The sequence below is a fragment of the Gambusia affinis genome, linkage group LG17 (genome assembly GCF_019740435.1).
Source record: "Gambusia affinis linkage group LG17, SWU_Gaff_1.0, whole genome shotgun sequence".
Taxonomy (NCBI): domain Eukaryota; kingdom Metazoa; phylum Chordata; class Actinopteri; order Cyprinodontiformes; family Poeciliidae; genus Gambusia; species Gambusia affinis.
The window spans coordinates 7,433,683-7,449,362 of NC_057884.1; the positions used below are offsets into that span (position 1 = coordinate 7,433,683).

A 15,680-nucleotide genomic window follows, 5' to 3' on the forward strand; every position below is an offset into this window, starting at 1 on the left:
AATGAGATTACAGTAAGAATCTGGAGTTTGCTTTATTTACATAGCAAGAACAAAACCATTTTTAAGAATCAGGTTGAAATTTCACAGAGGTCCACAGGTGTGACACGAATGCGGCGCTTTTTTTTGTTTGTTTGTTTTTTAAAGATACAAATATTATTTAAATTGTTGAATTACTAAATGTGAAAACCGGTATTCGCTGATTGTTTTCTTAGAGTTTAATTCATAGAGGATTTTACTACCTCTAAAATCTTCTACACCAAAGAGTGTTGTACTAATTCACTGAGCAGAACAAAAATTGGATTTTATTTCCGTACGGCTGATCCTACCCTGGTCCAGGGCAAAATAGGCTGATTAGGTCACAAGAAAATATTTCAGTGCATGTCTGGTTATGTAATTTGTGACCTTTTAAAGCATCCATTTTGGTTGATTTGCTGACGAGGAGTGATTTAGGTTGTACTTTAATTGGTCAGCTACTTTGGCAGAAAAGCAGTCACTGTACTTTGCAGGCCCGTCCACATGAAAAAAGAAAACTGAATGCCCTTTGTTATACAAAAGTGTGATTAGATCAAACAGGTATGTATTAGGGGTTTAATATGCTGTTGAGTTTTCTTTTCTGATTTTGTTTATTACTTTATTATCACCCATCTGTTAACATGTCAAAATTATTGCTTTTTGTTAATATCTTTGCTTATCAGTGAGATAATAAACAGGTACTTAGAGTTCCTTAATATCATATATACTTACCAATTTATCTCTAAAAATAACAAGATTTTAATTTCAAACCCACCCGCATTTTATGACTTCCAATTTTTCTTCTTGTTCTGAAGAGACAAGTGAATGATACATAAATTACAAAAAAAAAAAACAAAAAAAAAAACATGACAGCCTGCCAAGCTGCCAGTTGACACTTATTAAGATCCATGGATTTATGCTAAAATAATATTTTGCATGTATGAAGGAGGGCTGTAATCTACAGAGCTAATGGGAGAGAACCTCAGTGATGCTGTGGTACGTCCATGACCTTGACCATGACAAACTCTGTGTGTTCGTCCTGAAATAGGCTTTTTCAAGCTCTAATTATTCTGCCAGTGTGAACTTGAGCGAACTACAAAGATGAAGACGGAAGGAAGTTGGTGATAAAGTAGCTCATTACTGCTCCACTGAAGCATCAATGCTGATCTGTGGCTGCTTTTTAGATTGGCAGTTACGTGTAAAAAGATATGAAATCGTTTCTGAATGGAGCTGTGGAATACTGACACTTCACTTATTTTATTTATTTTTTATTTTTCCTGTGAATGCTCCTTGAATATTTATCTTGTATACAAGGAAGCTTCCCATATCCCATGAGATAAATTGCTTTTCTGGAAGTTTGTTTAAAGTGAGTCATGACAGGAATGCACTTCATCAGCTTCAACTTGCTATCGCCATAGCGGCTTCACTGTTTCTGCTAGCCATGAATTACGCAGCAGTCACAGTATGTGTGACATGTGGTGAGTGGGTAGCCCACAGATTCTGGGATCAGGACTGCAAGAGTTGGTGTTTGACTATCACCATGTGATTAGCATCCAAGAAATTCTCATCTGAAATCATTAAGATTGTCTCAGTACTTTTTGTTAACTACAGTGGACAGTTAACCGATGCATTAGTAAAGTGATAATTAGCAATGTTGTGATGAGATGCAGCTGGTTTGATTGGTCTCTGGCATTGGAACTTCTAATTGTGTACAATATATTTTTTTTAAAATATTAAAATAGAAACAATCCCAGTACAAAGTTTAAAATGCATCATTTTAACATAAACATTACAACAAGAAATGCTACATTTCCTATCAATAAGTAATTGTTTCAATGATTTGTACGTATACTTGGACTCACTGTAATGCTGAAGAACAAAATCCCTTTTCTCTTTGTGTTTTCTTGCAGAAAGTAAAGGCATTTCTAATTATTTATAACTTCGTCCACTTTGACAGACGCTTCAGCAAGATCCAACAAGAGCATCCCCAAAGCACGGTGCTGCAACCACCCTATTTATCACAATTTTCTGCATCACAAAAATGTTCATTTTACCAGGGACATGCATTTCTGAACGCTGTTGTATCTCCATTGAGCCCACGTTATGACATAATCTAACTTAAGTATTTTGAGTGATCCCATAAACATATTAGACTTCCAAAAAATGTTTTAAATGTCCAGTACTGCATTAAAAATATCATCATGTTGTATTTGTTTGTATGTATTGTTGCTTTTGTTGAGAATGTCAAATCAAAGGTACTTATAAACTTTGTAAACAAAAGCTGGTGCAAGCCTAGTTAGCTATTCCTTTTATTTTCATGCCCACAACCATTTAAATTATGTTTCAAATTAAATTCTGATCTCTATAATTCCAACTCAGACTGCAATTTTGAGCTACATGAATTGTTTTAAAGACATTTCATGTCTTTAAAGCTTTTATTATTGTATGTTTTATGCCCTTCTCAGATGTCATGCATATATTTGACGATGTAATTTGTAATATAAAAGTCTGATTCAATTCACATGTCCAGAAGATACAAAACAGTGCAACACAAAATAATGTAGCTAGTGCTGAACTGTCTTAAAGTCCAGTAGCTGCTTTTATGAAACATCTACAAGTGCTGTGTTACTTAATGCCTATTCCCACCAAGTACAAACCTGAATCTGATTTAAAAAAAGCACAATGATGGACACAAGTCCCGTCTTTGGAAAAAAACAAAACAAAAAAAAAACAACCAAAAAACATTTATTGAGAAGTGAGAAGCTGAAGAATTTGGCTTTGGAAAAACCAAATTTTACAGCTGAAGGCATTCGTCTGTTGGCAGTTTCTCCTTGTCAAATTTCAGGACAAATGTAATGTGGTGCCAGCAAAATTATTAATCACTGAAATGTCTGTAACACTAAAATAGGAAATCATTCTGAGATGCATTTGGCATATGAAAAAAGGAAGAAAAAAAAAAAAGAAAAACAAGAAGGCAAAATTTGTTGTTGTACAGACATCTTGTATTTAATAGGTGTCGTGCTTATTAAAGCTGTTTCTAAAGTAGCTTTCCTTATTGATACAGTCTTAAAGGAACAATGAAATTATTGACGACAAGAATTTAAAAGAAATATTCTTTAACAACTATTTGTTTTGTGTTGGGTATTATTCTGTCTTGTTCTACTGACTTACTTTCTTCTCTCTCTCTGAGGAAGAGTGCTGCGCTTCTGCTGCCTGTCACTATAACGTCGTAGCTAAAGGTGCAGTGCATTCAACCTAATCTGGCTTTTTGTGATTTCCCTTCACTTGAATTTGCAAGCCCCATTGCACATATGTGTTTTCTCACACAGTGCCAAAAAACACTAAATGATTCACTTACCTAGCCAGTGTTCTCCAGTGATTTTGCCAAATCCTTCGCGGTATGACTCCCATCCCCTGAAGAAGTTAACCAAGCCGTCCTCCCTGCGCTGAATCACCTAAATGATCGAGACAGCAAGACGAGAGACAAAGAGGTCAGATGGTTTTTCATCTCACACAGAGCGCTTCATCATCCTTTACGATGAGTCATTCTCTGTCCCACTGATCGTCGCTAAGCTCAAGTAGAACTAAACTAAATGAACTCATAAATGCTTGCTCTTTCGCTAATGAATAATGCAAACGCTCTCTCCACTAAAAAGGCAATTTGTTGGAAGCTAATAAAGGGAATCCATTAAATCTTGACTGACTTTGAAACAAATTGCCATAGAATCTGCATACTTTGTTGAGATCCCAGAACAGAGATTATATTCATAAAACAATGATTCTGAACACACAGACACACACATAAATTACTTCAGTAGGAGGCAAGAAAAAAAAATGCAATTATAAGCAAATAGCCGATTTTGCTTTACCCTGTGCACATGCATCTGCGTCTCCTATTAAAATATCAACCAAAACTGCTGACGTGACAAGCTGATGAAAGGAAATGAGAACCATGTTCCTCAAGAGGAAATTGTATGAATATAACTGGGGAGCTACGATCAGAGGGGTGTGCAAATGTTTTAAAAGCAAACAAAATTCCTTGAGACGGCGCATCTTCACCATGAATAATCCCCTAACATTCCAAAAAGTACCAGATGGCACATACAGCCATTTTTCCTTTCAACATCTGCACCCACAAAGAAATCCAGCTGAGCAACAGCAATTATCTGCATTACCCCCTTATTATCCAACGTAACAGTTTTTTTCTGAAATATGCTCATCTATCCACATCATCTTCATATGTGTAGCTTTTTTTTGTCAACATAAAGGAAATGTGAATTTTGTATTCTTTATATCACATCAAAAATGTTTTTTGTCCTTACCTTTATTGTTACACTGTCATTACAAATCTTGGAATAGGAACAAATGGGCATATACAGGCGACATCCTAGCATGTTGCCTTATTTCAATTTGCTGGGCTTCTGAGGATCCTGTGTTTCTGGGAGTAGTGTTCACATTACGGTAGTTTGTTTTTCTGGAACAGGAACCAACCAATTAACCAACCATTTTCCAGAAAAATTTATACAACTTCAATGGGATTAAAATCAGAGCAACTCCAGGTCTATATGTATCCAAATGTATCCATGCCAGAAACCGTTTTATGGGTATTTGGGATTGTTTGCCTGTTTTCCTAACACAACTGTATTGTTCAATGGTGTAGCTGTTGGATTGGCAGTAACTTCAAAAGGGTTTGAGGAAGTGCATCCACCTTGTTCACTGTACACAGGATTAATGGTAGCAAAACAGAATTGTTTTGTGCTTTCTAACCATTCTTCACGTGATTGTGACAAAATAATTTAGTCCTCCCCTCTTCCTGAGTCTGTATTTATAATTTTATTAAGTGCTGTGGGAAAAAGTTTGTGATAAGTCTACTCATGTGAACTCAATCTTGTTTTTGCGGTTCTATCTTGTAGGAGGCCACCAAGAGAAGAGAATAGTTCATATGTATAATTAAAAGCCTGACATTAATATTACATTTGTGCTTATGATAAGTTGTCTAAATCTCTGATAGAAACTGCAAGCAGGCTCTGGCTTAATCTTGTCCAACATAACAAAAAGAAAGTAAGAGGAGGTGAAAAACAGAGCTATCTAGCAGCGGACTTCAAATAACGTGGTGAATTTAAAGTGCAATAACGTTACAATCCAGTCTGTTATGATTCTTTTTTTTCCTTTTTGTTTGTTCACAGTAAAAACTCCTGAAAACTACGAGAGAGTTTGGTGTTGGTGTGTTATATTGCTGCAGCTGAAGCTTAAGATTATAGACAACAAAGGAAACCTTGTGCAACCCTCAAAGATGCCACAGGGCTTTGTTAAAATAGCAGTGGTTCATGCATTGGGGTAAAACCAGGTTTTATTGACCTGTAAAGAATAGTCACTTGGCTTACAAAATTCATGTACCACCAATAAAACAACAAACAAAACCTTCTTCACATGCGCCTCACTGTAGCACGCCGACTGCCCAGTCGCATTTCTCATTACTGTGAGGATATGACCTGAAGGACATGGCTCTTACTGTTGTATGGAATTGACTGTGTTTTATTGAGCATTTACTGTTTGCTGCAAAACAGTAAATGCTCATTTTAACATAGTTATCCTCACTTAAATAAGGTGCAACAAAGATTTCAATCTGAAAGAGGAGGTGAAATCAAAAGTTAAAGGACTTACAAAAAGGTTGTTTACATCCATTGGCGTTCTGTTCTTTAAACTGCAATCAAGTGCTATTATTCAGCCCCCACTAATGAGGTTTGCAGTGGAGTAGCTGCAGTGATGTCAATCCGCCATTCCTTTGTTGTGGAAATCTCATGAGGGCGCCAAAGGTTAGCAAGCAGACATGAGGTCTAGCTAAAATATTTTAAACCTTTTTTTTGTAAAAAGATGCATATGATTTAATACTCAAGGACGTTTATGGGACAGGTTCTATCAAAGTTTATAAACACTTTGTTCATGTTAGCTCTAGCTTGATAATGACAATATGGAGGTCTCTCAAACTGAGCTCCATGTGACTTGAGTACATTTCAGAACTAAATGTCAGCATCTTATTTTTCTTGCTTTTAAGCTAACGTCGCTAAAAACAAACTTTTGGTTTGTAAAAAGAAGTAGTAATCCCAGTTAAATTAATTAAAAACTTGATTTTAATTGGTGTTGACTCATTTCTACTTTTCATCTTGGATCATAATTGCATATTTATGTTTCTGGTGGGATAAATGTAATACCTTATTAATTTAAAAAAATAATCCATGGCAGTTACAAATAGATTTTTTATGGTGAATATTCTGCACAAGATAAAGATATTCAATATCCGGGGCGTCGGGTGGTGGAAGCGTACCGCAGACAACCCATAAATGCGGCCATCACTGGCTCAAGTCCCAGCCCAATGACCTTTGCCGCATGTCTTCCCTCCCTTTCACAACCCACTTTCCTGTCTGACCACTCTCATGGCCACTAGACCTAAAAAAAAAAAAAAAAAAAAAGAAGATATTTAATATCCATCTATCTCTAAACCTGCTTATACTTGCAGGATTGCAGAGAGGACCGGTACATATCTCCGGAAATCAATCCGTGGGAGGTGGGGTACAACCTGTACCCATTCATCACAGGACAATGGAGAGAGGACAAACCACCCTATCTGCAAAGATTTACTCCTAAAGTCAATTTTCAGTAACAAATTAACCTCGCATGAATATTTTGGACAATGTGAATACCCACAGCTGAATTACTCCTGCATTTACAGGGTTAGGGAACGTTCTGCAAATTTATATGAGAAAGTTCAAACTGGACTTTGAAAAGTTATTTTTTAATGCATCTGTTCCATAGGCAAGACAGTAATCAAAGAATCAAATACAATAACCGTAGTTCCTAATAACTAACACTAATATATTATGGGTTGAAGCCACATATATATATATATATATTATTATTATTATTTTTCTCTGCAACTCAACAATAAAGCGGGCGGCACTGAGCCATATGGAGCAAAGCGTATATTCAAAACAATATACAACTGTGACCAACTACTCACTCTGTGAAGATTTTGCTAGTATATAGAGGATATTGCACTGTGTGCAGCTTCTCTTATATTTACCTCATTTTTCTTTAGAACATATTTCTTTAGAATGACTCCCTGGCTGTGTACCGTCTTTGTGCCTGACTTAAGCAATTATAGCTTCATGTCTCTTTTTTATTTTGGGAGGGGGGGGACTTCATATTATTCTTTAAAGGCATTCAATATATTTTATGTCTTTTAAAAGAATGAACCTGTCTTCATGCTGTTTTGACCCAGTTGTAGGGACTCACACCCCCTAAATCAAACTGAAATCAGACTTTGGAGGACCTCCCAAACTAAAAACCTGTTTCAATAAAAGACATTCTCACATTACTGCTGAAGTCTCTTTTACTTTAAATTGTGTGTGTGTGCGTGGGTGTAAGTGTTTGTGTGATAAAGAATTTGTGCTCCATGCAGTGGTTTGTGTTTTCAAGCTACAGTTGATAAGAACTGTGCAGAGGGTAGGCATAAGCACTTAGGACGCATATAGGTAGTTAAGGGGGTTGTTTTTCTTGTGTACACTGCTATGTTTTTTTGTTTTTGTTTTGTTTTTTTCTGCTGAATGCAGTGTAGGCGGAAATATTAGTTGGGGAATGTCAGGTCCTGTGCTATAAATCCCTATACATCCAATTGTCTTGTCAGGTACAGTCCGTCTCAACTATTCATCTTCTTTTTGATTTATACTGTCCAACATCATATGCAGCACCTCACAGTTCACCCAGCCGGCTGCACACAGAAACTTCAACCTCTGGCCGGAACTGACTCCTCTACCCATCACTCGTTTGTCTTGCTTTGCATTTTCCTTTTTATTGTCAGCCTTCAGAGATACATTTAATTACCGGCTATGCTCTCTTTGGGATCACAATTGTTTGTAGAGAACTTGCTTCAAAATCTGATCCACACAGTTGCACAGAGAGTTGTCAGCACCACCAGATTGTCAGCTTCACCATTAAGGGAACACAAAGTCTGTCATGCAGTTCAAGTGTTTGTCTGAAAATTTGCATGCTTGAACCTTTATGGCTGCTGTGCTAAGATTGCCTTTGTTTTATTGAGCCTTGGCTGCCGTGGCATCTCACCAGACCTCTTATACATGGATACAGGGATGTCGTTTCCACGGAGAAGCGACTTAACATCCCAGCTTAACTGACAATTCCTCACACACAATGTCTGGCTTGGAGGGGCTCTACTTCACATCAAAGGAGTTTTAGAGAAGGTCACAAGCTATTTCTGCAGGGCAGGCGATGTTTCAGGCATGCACATATAGCCCAGTCAGATCTGCTGCTGTGACAGAGTGGTCGTTTTAGTTAAGCACTGAGCAAGGACTTGCATACACTGCCTAAAGTACAACTTCCAAAAACTGAGCCATAAAAAAAATCCATGGTTGAAGACGGGTCTGAGTCCACGTTGAACAAGCAGCACAGTCAATATTAACAGCTACTGGAACCACGGCTAAATATATCTTTGTTCTCCTGGGACAGATAAACACGTGATGCTTAAAAAAATACTGATTCTAGTTCGCTTATCTGTTTTTGTTGCGATGTATGTCCTTGTGTTTGACATTACTACAGTCAATATTAGGAAAAACTCAGGGATGGTGGTTATTTGCTTTCATTTTGAAGCTCTTAAACCCTTCATCTGTTACCCACATATCACAGTTTTGACTTAATCCCGTTCTTTCCCACAGTTCCTCGGGTACCCAAATCTTTTTACAAGCAGCTCCAACTTAATCCAAAAGTACAAATAGCCCATCTTACCACGGCAACCTTTTTAGAAATTTTTAGATTAGCTTGGCACAACCTTACGTGTTTCCAGTGACGACACTTCAGTGTGAGGAAAATTAAATTTTTGAAGCCCACAATATTGTGAGATTTCTTTGTTATTGCATAAATGCACTCTTTTGTAACAACAGCAGAGCCTTTTTTTATGTTTTAGCAGTATAATGATGTGCGTAGCTCTGCATCACTTTTAAACTGCTCACAAATGGTTTCTGTTGATTAGGAGAAACGCTGCAGTGGAATATCTTCCTTATCATGAAATTTCTAACATGTTTACTTGTTATGTAAGTTGAAAATTGTTCCTCTAATGCCTGTCCTTTTTATAGATTTCCTGAGTACTAAAAATGTTTTATGACTTAAAGTACAATTTCAGCTTTAGTCTTTTGTGCAGAACAAAACAGCATCACAGTCATTTGAAACTTGTTATTAAGAGGAGATGCTTTGTACATGATATGATCAAACCTGTGCACACAAGTTCATTAAACGTAGCAGACTAAAGAGAAGAATTTTGAAAAAAAATATTTATGAATAAGTTACAAATTGAGATTGAATATTGATTAGATTTGGCTGGACTGAGGTTTACTGAATAGCTAAGAGTTGAAAACTAAAAGTCCAATCTTTGTCTTATGAATATACTTTATTCTGAACTAGTTATGCTGAATGCACCATACATTGGCACTAACAGATGGAAGTGGCAGCACGCTGTTCAATGTGAGGTTGTTACTGTGGGAAGAAGAGTAGGTTGAGTAAGATTTAAGACACATCTAAAAAGAAACCTATTTTCTACAGAGGCCTGCCAACTCTTTATTCAAGCCCCAACTCAAACAGAACGTGAAACTTTAAGAGATAAGAAAAATCTGAAGACATTACATAAGTTGTGTCCTGGTTTATGCTTTAAAAGTGTCTAATCTCTGTTAAAGAACATGTTGGTCTAAGAAATCCTGACAGTCCTTTGGAAATTCGTTCTGTACTTACTGAGCAAGGCACACACACACGCACAGGCACACACACACGTGAGCTGCTGTCAGTAATTCTTTCCATGCTAGTTTTGATCACCAAAACTGTAAATAGAGAGCTATCAAACATATTTGATTCCAGACAGATTGTACTTGTGTGTCTCATAATAAACTAATGTTACTATGAAACAAAGGTAACCTGAGTCCACACAAATTCCTATTTTCACATGATTTCATTATGAAAGTAAAATATATCAAAGCCAATGTGGTCTTATGTGAAAAGGTCCCAAAGCAGCAAACCAACCTCAAACAATCAAATACTTCCACTAGGTTTGAATATAGATATGATGTTTCTTTTGTTCCTAATGCCATATTAGTTTTCTACCAGATGCAACAGGTCATACACCCTTCAAAGATTTTCATTTTCTGTCTTGTCATTCCACATGATATTTTGGTGAAGGCATTGGGGATCATTAGGGTGTTTGTGCTCTTTTAGGTTACCAGAGGATTTGGACCTGGAACTCTCCCACAGATGTGTTACTTTGCACTGTCTCTTCCTTATTGTTGAACCATAAAGAGTACTTTCAACTGAGGCAACTGAAGCAAAGGCTTCTCAATGTATTTGAAAGTTGCTCCTTGGAAAGCTGGAGTCCAGTGAACAACACTGCAAGCACAGCAGCCGCAAAAGTGCAAGCATGAAAAGATTTAGAAAAGTCTTCGAAAACTTTTCTAGACTAGTAGAGTCCAATTACTTCTGTCATCTTGTCTTTAATTTCCACAGATTTGAGCATGAAGTGTTTCTATTTTAAATATTTTAGGCATGGTGAATCATAGTTATTTCATGTTAGAAAAGGGAAGCAGTTACCTTTTCAAATGAGAGCAGTTAGGTTTGGATACCCTTTTTTGCTCTACAAATGAAATAGTTTTTAAAAGCAGCATTGCAACATATTACAATTTAACAATTTGCTTGATGATCTTAAAAAAGAAAGAAGAAAACTGAATAATATCTGGGGAAATGCTTTTCCTCAGCACTGAGTGCTCAGAAAAGCAAAGAGAGGAATATCTTTCTTCTAGTATAAACATCCTAAGATGATTCAAATTCCAATTTATCCCAAAAGTAGATAAACAAAAAACAAACAAACAAACAAACAAAAAAAAAACATTTTGTTGAAACCAGGACTGGCTAAAATCAGTGAAAGCATCAGACAAAGTTCCATCTCTTCAGAATCATTTACATCGAGCACATCTGCAGGTGCACCATCCAGATTACTTGAAATAATTATATTTGCGAGGAACAGCAGTTGGCTCACAAGCCTAAAGTACTAGACAGTAAAGAAAAAGAAAAACCTCTTTTGTATGATTCCTCCTTAGTCAAATAAATTGATTGTTGAGCCCCCATTCGAATCACTACCACCTCTCAATTCTCGACACATATGAACAAAGATAAAAGCTTTACAGAAAGAACTCTGTAGAACGTGTTGAACATACATGTGCACATACAGAGCATTGTATCTTGCTACATGGTCAGACTGAGTTTCAAGTAAACCATTTCAGCAGAAACGGTAATGACCAGCAGGCGTTAACAAGCCAATCCGCAATCCTTAATGACCATCTCGCCCAACGCTTTCTCAAGGGGCGCTTGCACTGGCATGATCACATTAAGCTGCCTGTAATCTCTGCAGTAGATGAAGGCTACTTAACAAGCAGCTTTAAGCTCTTCAGCAGGCTTTCTGTCAACTACGGGGAGCCGGCAGCCTGCACAGACGGACACCCGAACCGACAGAGAAGTACACAGGGAAGAATCAACACCAGCACTCCAAAGCTGATTCTGGGAGATTTACAATCTGGCACGTCACCGCGTGGAAAACAGGAAGCGTGCCAATAGCTTGTTAGCTCCTGGCATTTATGCACAGTGAGCACACTATGTTCGTATGTTTGGCGCATTGGCAACAGATGTCACTTGATGATAGTCTGTGGTGGCTACAATAAAATCTTCATATGATTACAAAAAATGTAAGTACCATGGGACTTGCTTTTATGCAGCAGCTTAACAATGTCAACTATTCATACAAAGACATAAAGATGGCAAAACTAAATAAAAAATAATGTAATGAAAATTTTACACATACTTGAAATGAATCAATATTCTATTTTATTCACCATGATTAACAAAATAGGCTAGCAGATATGAAAAAACTAGTAAATAGAATGACCTTGATTTTTCTTGCATTCATTACTCTGCTTTTCATTCCATTGCTAGCTAATTACTTGTTTTAGGTTGTGTTATGCCTCTTAAAAGTGTTTATAGCCTTGCAACAATTTTACATTACAACTCAAAAGTCTACATGGATTTGAGATGATCGTCAAACACATCAAGTTTATGATTTTTAAAGAGAAACAATTAAGAAAAGGTACATGGTTTTCACAATGTTTTTATATTTATCCTTCTTTGCTCTGATACACTTTAGTGAGTCATTACAACCAATTTTGCCTCTAAAAATCCCATTATTTGATTATAACAACTAGCAAAATTTAAACTCATCATGACCACAGTTGTTCCGTGAAGACCTAAGATGTTTGTTAGAGAGCAGACAGGTCTGGGGTAAATTTGGGAGTTTTAGCGCAGGAGTAGGTTATAAAACTTTCAAATTGTCACTCTTTGTATGCAACACAATTTGTGAGGTGGAAAAGGAATACTGTAAATTGCCTTGAACAATCCATCAACAATAGTAATGTTCTTGGGAGCATCATGGCCTCAAGATGCAGGATACTATATAAAGGGCAATCCTGAAAGAAAACATGCAAATGTCAAACATTCACCTTACAATTAATTGAAATGGCTCAGTCAAAAGCCAACGGATTTAACAGATCCAAAAGAGAATCTGTGGCGAGACTCAAAAATTGTCACCAACTTAGCTATGTTACAAAGAATGGGGAAAAACTTCAACTACTAAATGTGGCAACAGCTAGGAACACCGTCAGTGTTCACTTTTGTACAACTCTGAATGTTTTTCTTTGCATTTCACATAATTCACTACTTTGTATAAAATCTCAGCAAAAATGTACTTCATGGCGTGCTGTGGTGGCGTAGGGGTTAGCACAACCCACGTTTGGAGGCCTTGAGTCCTCGACGCGGACGTCGCGGGTTCGATTCCTGGACCAGTCGATATTTAACGCATGTCTTCTCCTCTCTCCTTCCCCCTTTCCTGTCAGCCTACTTTCAAATAAGAGACACTAGAGCCCACAAAAGACCCCCTGGAGGGGGAAAAAAAGTGCTTCATGAGCATCTTTGGCTTTAATATGGTAAAAGGTGGGCCAATTTAACTTTTTAAAATGTTAGATCAAGCATGTCTGAATTACTCCGATTCTTAAGGAAAATGTAAATATTCTGCATACAAAAACCATTAAATATGATCCACACAGATGAGAGAAAAAAAATAATTCAGTACAATAAAAACAGTCCAAAAATGAAGCATGCTTTTTGGCAGCTAAAACTAGGATGCACAAGAAGACGGATCAATGAGGACGGCAGAGCAACTGCAAGCAATTTGATAATGTTGTTGAAGGTATTGATGATATGGTAACAAATGCTACAGCAGGTGATGAAGGCACTCATAAATTCAGAGCACCAGGCACAAATGCTATCTTCAAACAAGACTGCGAACATCTGTCAGGGAGCGATTTAATAATCCAATCACCAAAACAGATGTGGTCCAAACACAGCAGCAGCAACAGTGAACGAGAACAAAGCGAGAAATACAATACAAAACAAATTTTCTCTTTATTGTCTCACACACACGTACACGGCAACTACATTTATTTAACTTTTTATTTTTATTTTTTACTGGCTTTCAGTACCAGATCTGATTACTAAAATAAAAACAAATATAGTTGCCTCGTAAGGTTCGTGGAATAAAAGAAATTAGATTAGCTCATGTAAATCTCATCTGAGGCACAGACATGGTAAGCAAAAAAATGTGCCTACACCAACGACCAATGAGAAGATACGTCCTAATGCTGATTCCCCGTTTCAATTTAAATTAAGGGATGTGTAGCATCCTGCACATTTACTGAAATTCTTGTAACACAATCTTAGAATTAGAAATTGAAGACCGACACACTAGGGAGGTTTATACCTCAGTGTGGGGAAGAAAAAAATATATATTTGAAAAAAAAAGAATAATTGTTGCTACATGGAGTGGCACCCCACAGTGATCCAAATAAAGTAAATGAATTTAAAGTGTTTTGGAATTTATGCTCTACTTGTTCTTAATTTCTCAAAATGTTAAGGGACTTCTAGAAATCTTTTACACATTTGATTTCTTTTTTATAAATAGGATCAACACAGAGGCCCTTTCCAAGTTCAAATGCCTTAATAAACAATTGCTATTCACCTTAAGTAGAGAAGTAATATATCAAAGGGATGGATGGTGTAGCGTGGATGTTTGGCATATGGAGAGATGCACACTGTGCATTCCCAGAAATAGTTTTAAAAAACCTACCGCATTCCAATGGATCAGTGGGTAAGTTTGTCTTATTAAGGGTTCTCCCATCTATGTTCCATCTACTTCTGGCACCAAGCAGAATCCCAGAAACTTGGAGGTCTATTTGTGAGTCCGGTCACATAGCAGATGGAGAAAAACCATAAAATAGCTGCATGTTGCCGCAGCAGGCCTTTTACAGATCTCTAACCTTTCCTCACATAACCTGCACACGGCTCTAATGGCACTAATATCCAAAAGGACACGCCTGACACCGGGAGTGATAATGCAGCAGAAAGCTCCTGCTCTCCTCCCGTCCCACTATCCTTTCTCTCTATGCCAGTTCTGGAGTGTAAAAAAAATAAAAAGAATGTGTGTGCATCCTTATAAAAAAGTTGTATGGATATAATAATGACATGAATATCAGAGTTAAACACCTGTGATGAAAGTGATTATGGTGAAAGGTGATATGCTTTGAACTGAGCTGAAATTAACCACTTTATCTTTGAAAAATAATATGCAGACATAGAACAAGACTGCACAAACATCTACCCTGGATATGCTTTATTTTCAATCGAATAAACTACCAGATAAAATATTGAAGACCTATGAAAAGTAGAGATAGAGGAAAGCCTATAGGATGCACTCTGAAACACTCAAAAGGCACTAGAGGAGGAACAGAACATGCACACAATCGTACATTCAATCTAAAACTTTTACATTTCAGTTCTTAGCTGAATGGGATTTTTTATTTTATTTTTTCTGAGTGATTGCTGTGCTTCTGATAAAAGCACTATTTGATAATGCAGACCCGCACTGCACTCTGATATATCTGCACTCATTTATTATTAATAACGCTATGGTCATTTTTAGTCCCTTCCTTTTAACAAATAAAATAGTAATAATAGAAGATACTGCTCTGACCCAAGAGGCTTTATTCAAATGGCTTCTGAAAATCTCTTTACTAAAACATGACAAGACAGTCACCCAAAAGCACTAAGAGGTTGAATGTGTACTGCTTTGAGGATTAACTGTCCGACTGGATTCACTGTAAACACAAATGAACACATTTTATTGTCTGTGTGTACACATGACAGTTTCATTTGTAATCAACTGCTCTGCTGAAGTATGCTTTTAAACTTTGACTAATGCTAACGCCTGCAGGCAGAATGTGCGGCGTGTGCTCTGGTGAGTCGAGGGGTGTGAGGCACAGTAATGACATCTCTTTTCTTTTATGTCCTATCTGCCATCCTTGATTCTACCTCCACGGACCCACTAGGTCTCCAGAGCCTGAGCTACTGCGTCGGAGAAATATCGAGCAATTTCCTCCGACAACTTGTTTAACAATTGTTATCTTCTAATAAGTGGATTAGTGCTAGGAGTCAGCTAGTGAGGCATTTGCTCCTAGAAAACT

The 15,680-nt window shown here is 37.1% G+C and overlaps 1 protein-coding gene across 4 annotated transcripts in view; it reads right to left on the reverse strand.

Moving 5' to 3' along the window:
• fibcd1b (fibrinogen C domain containing 1b) overlaps window positions 1–15,680 on the reverse strand; it is a 145,368-nt gene that overhangs the window by 45,055 nt on the left and 84,633 nt on the right. For all 4 annotated transcript variants that reach the window (XM_044144585.1, XM_044144584.1, XM_044144582.1 and 1 more), the window contains one exon: window positions 3,371–3,467. In XM_044144585.1, the coding sequence (XP_044000520.1) occupies window positions 3,371–3,467 (97 nt within the window). The remainder of the gene's footprint in view (window positions 1–3,370; window positions 3,468–15,680) is intronic.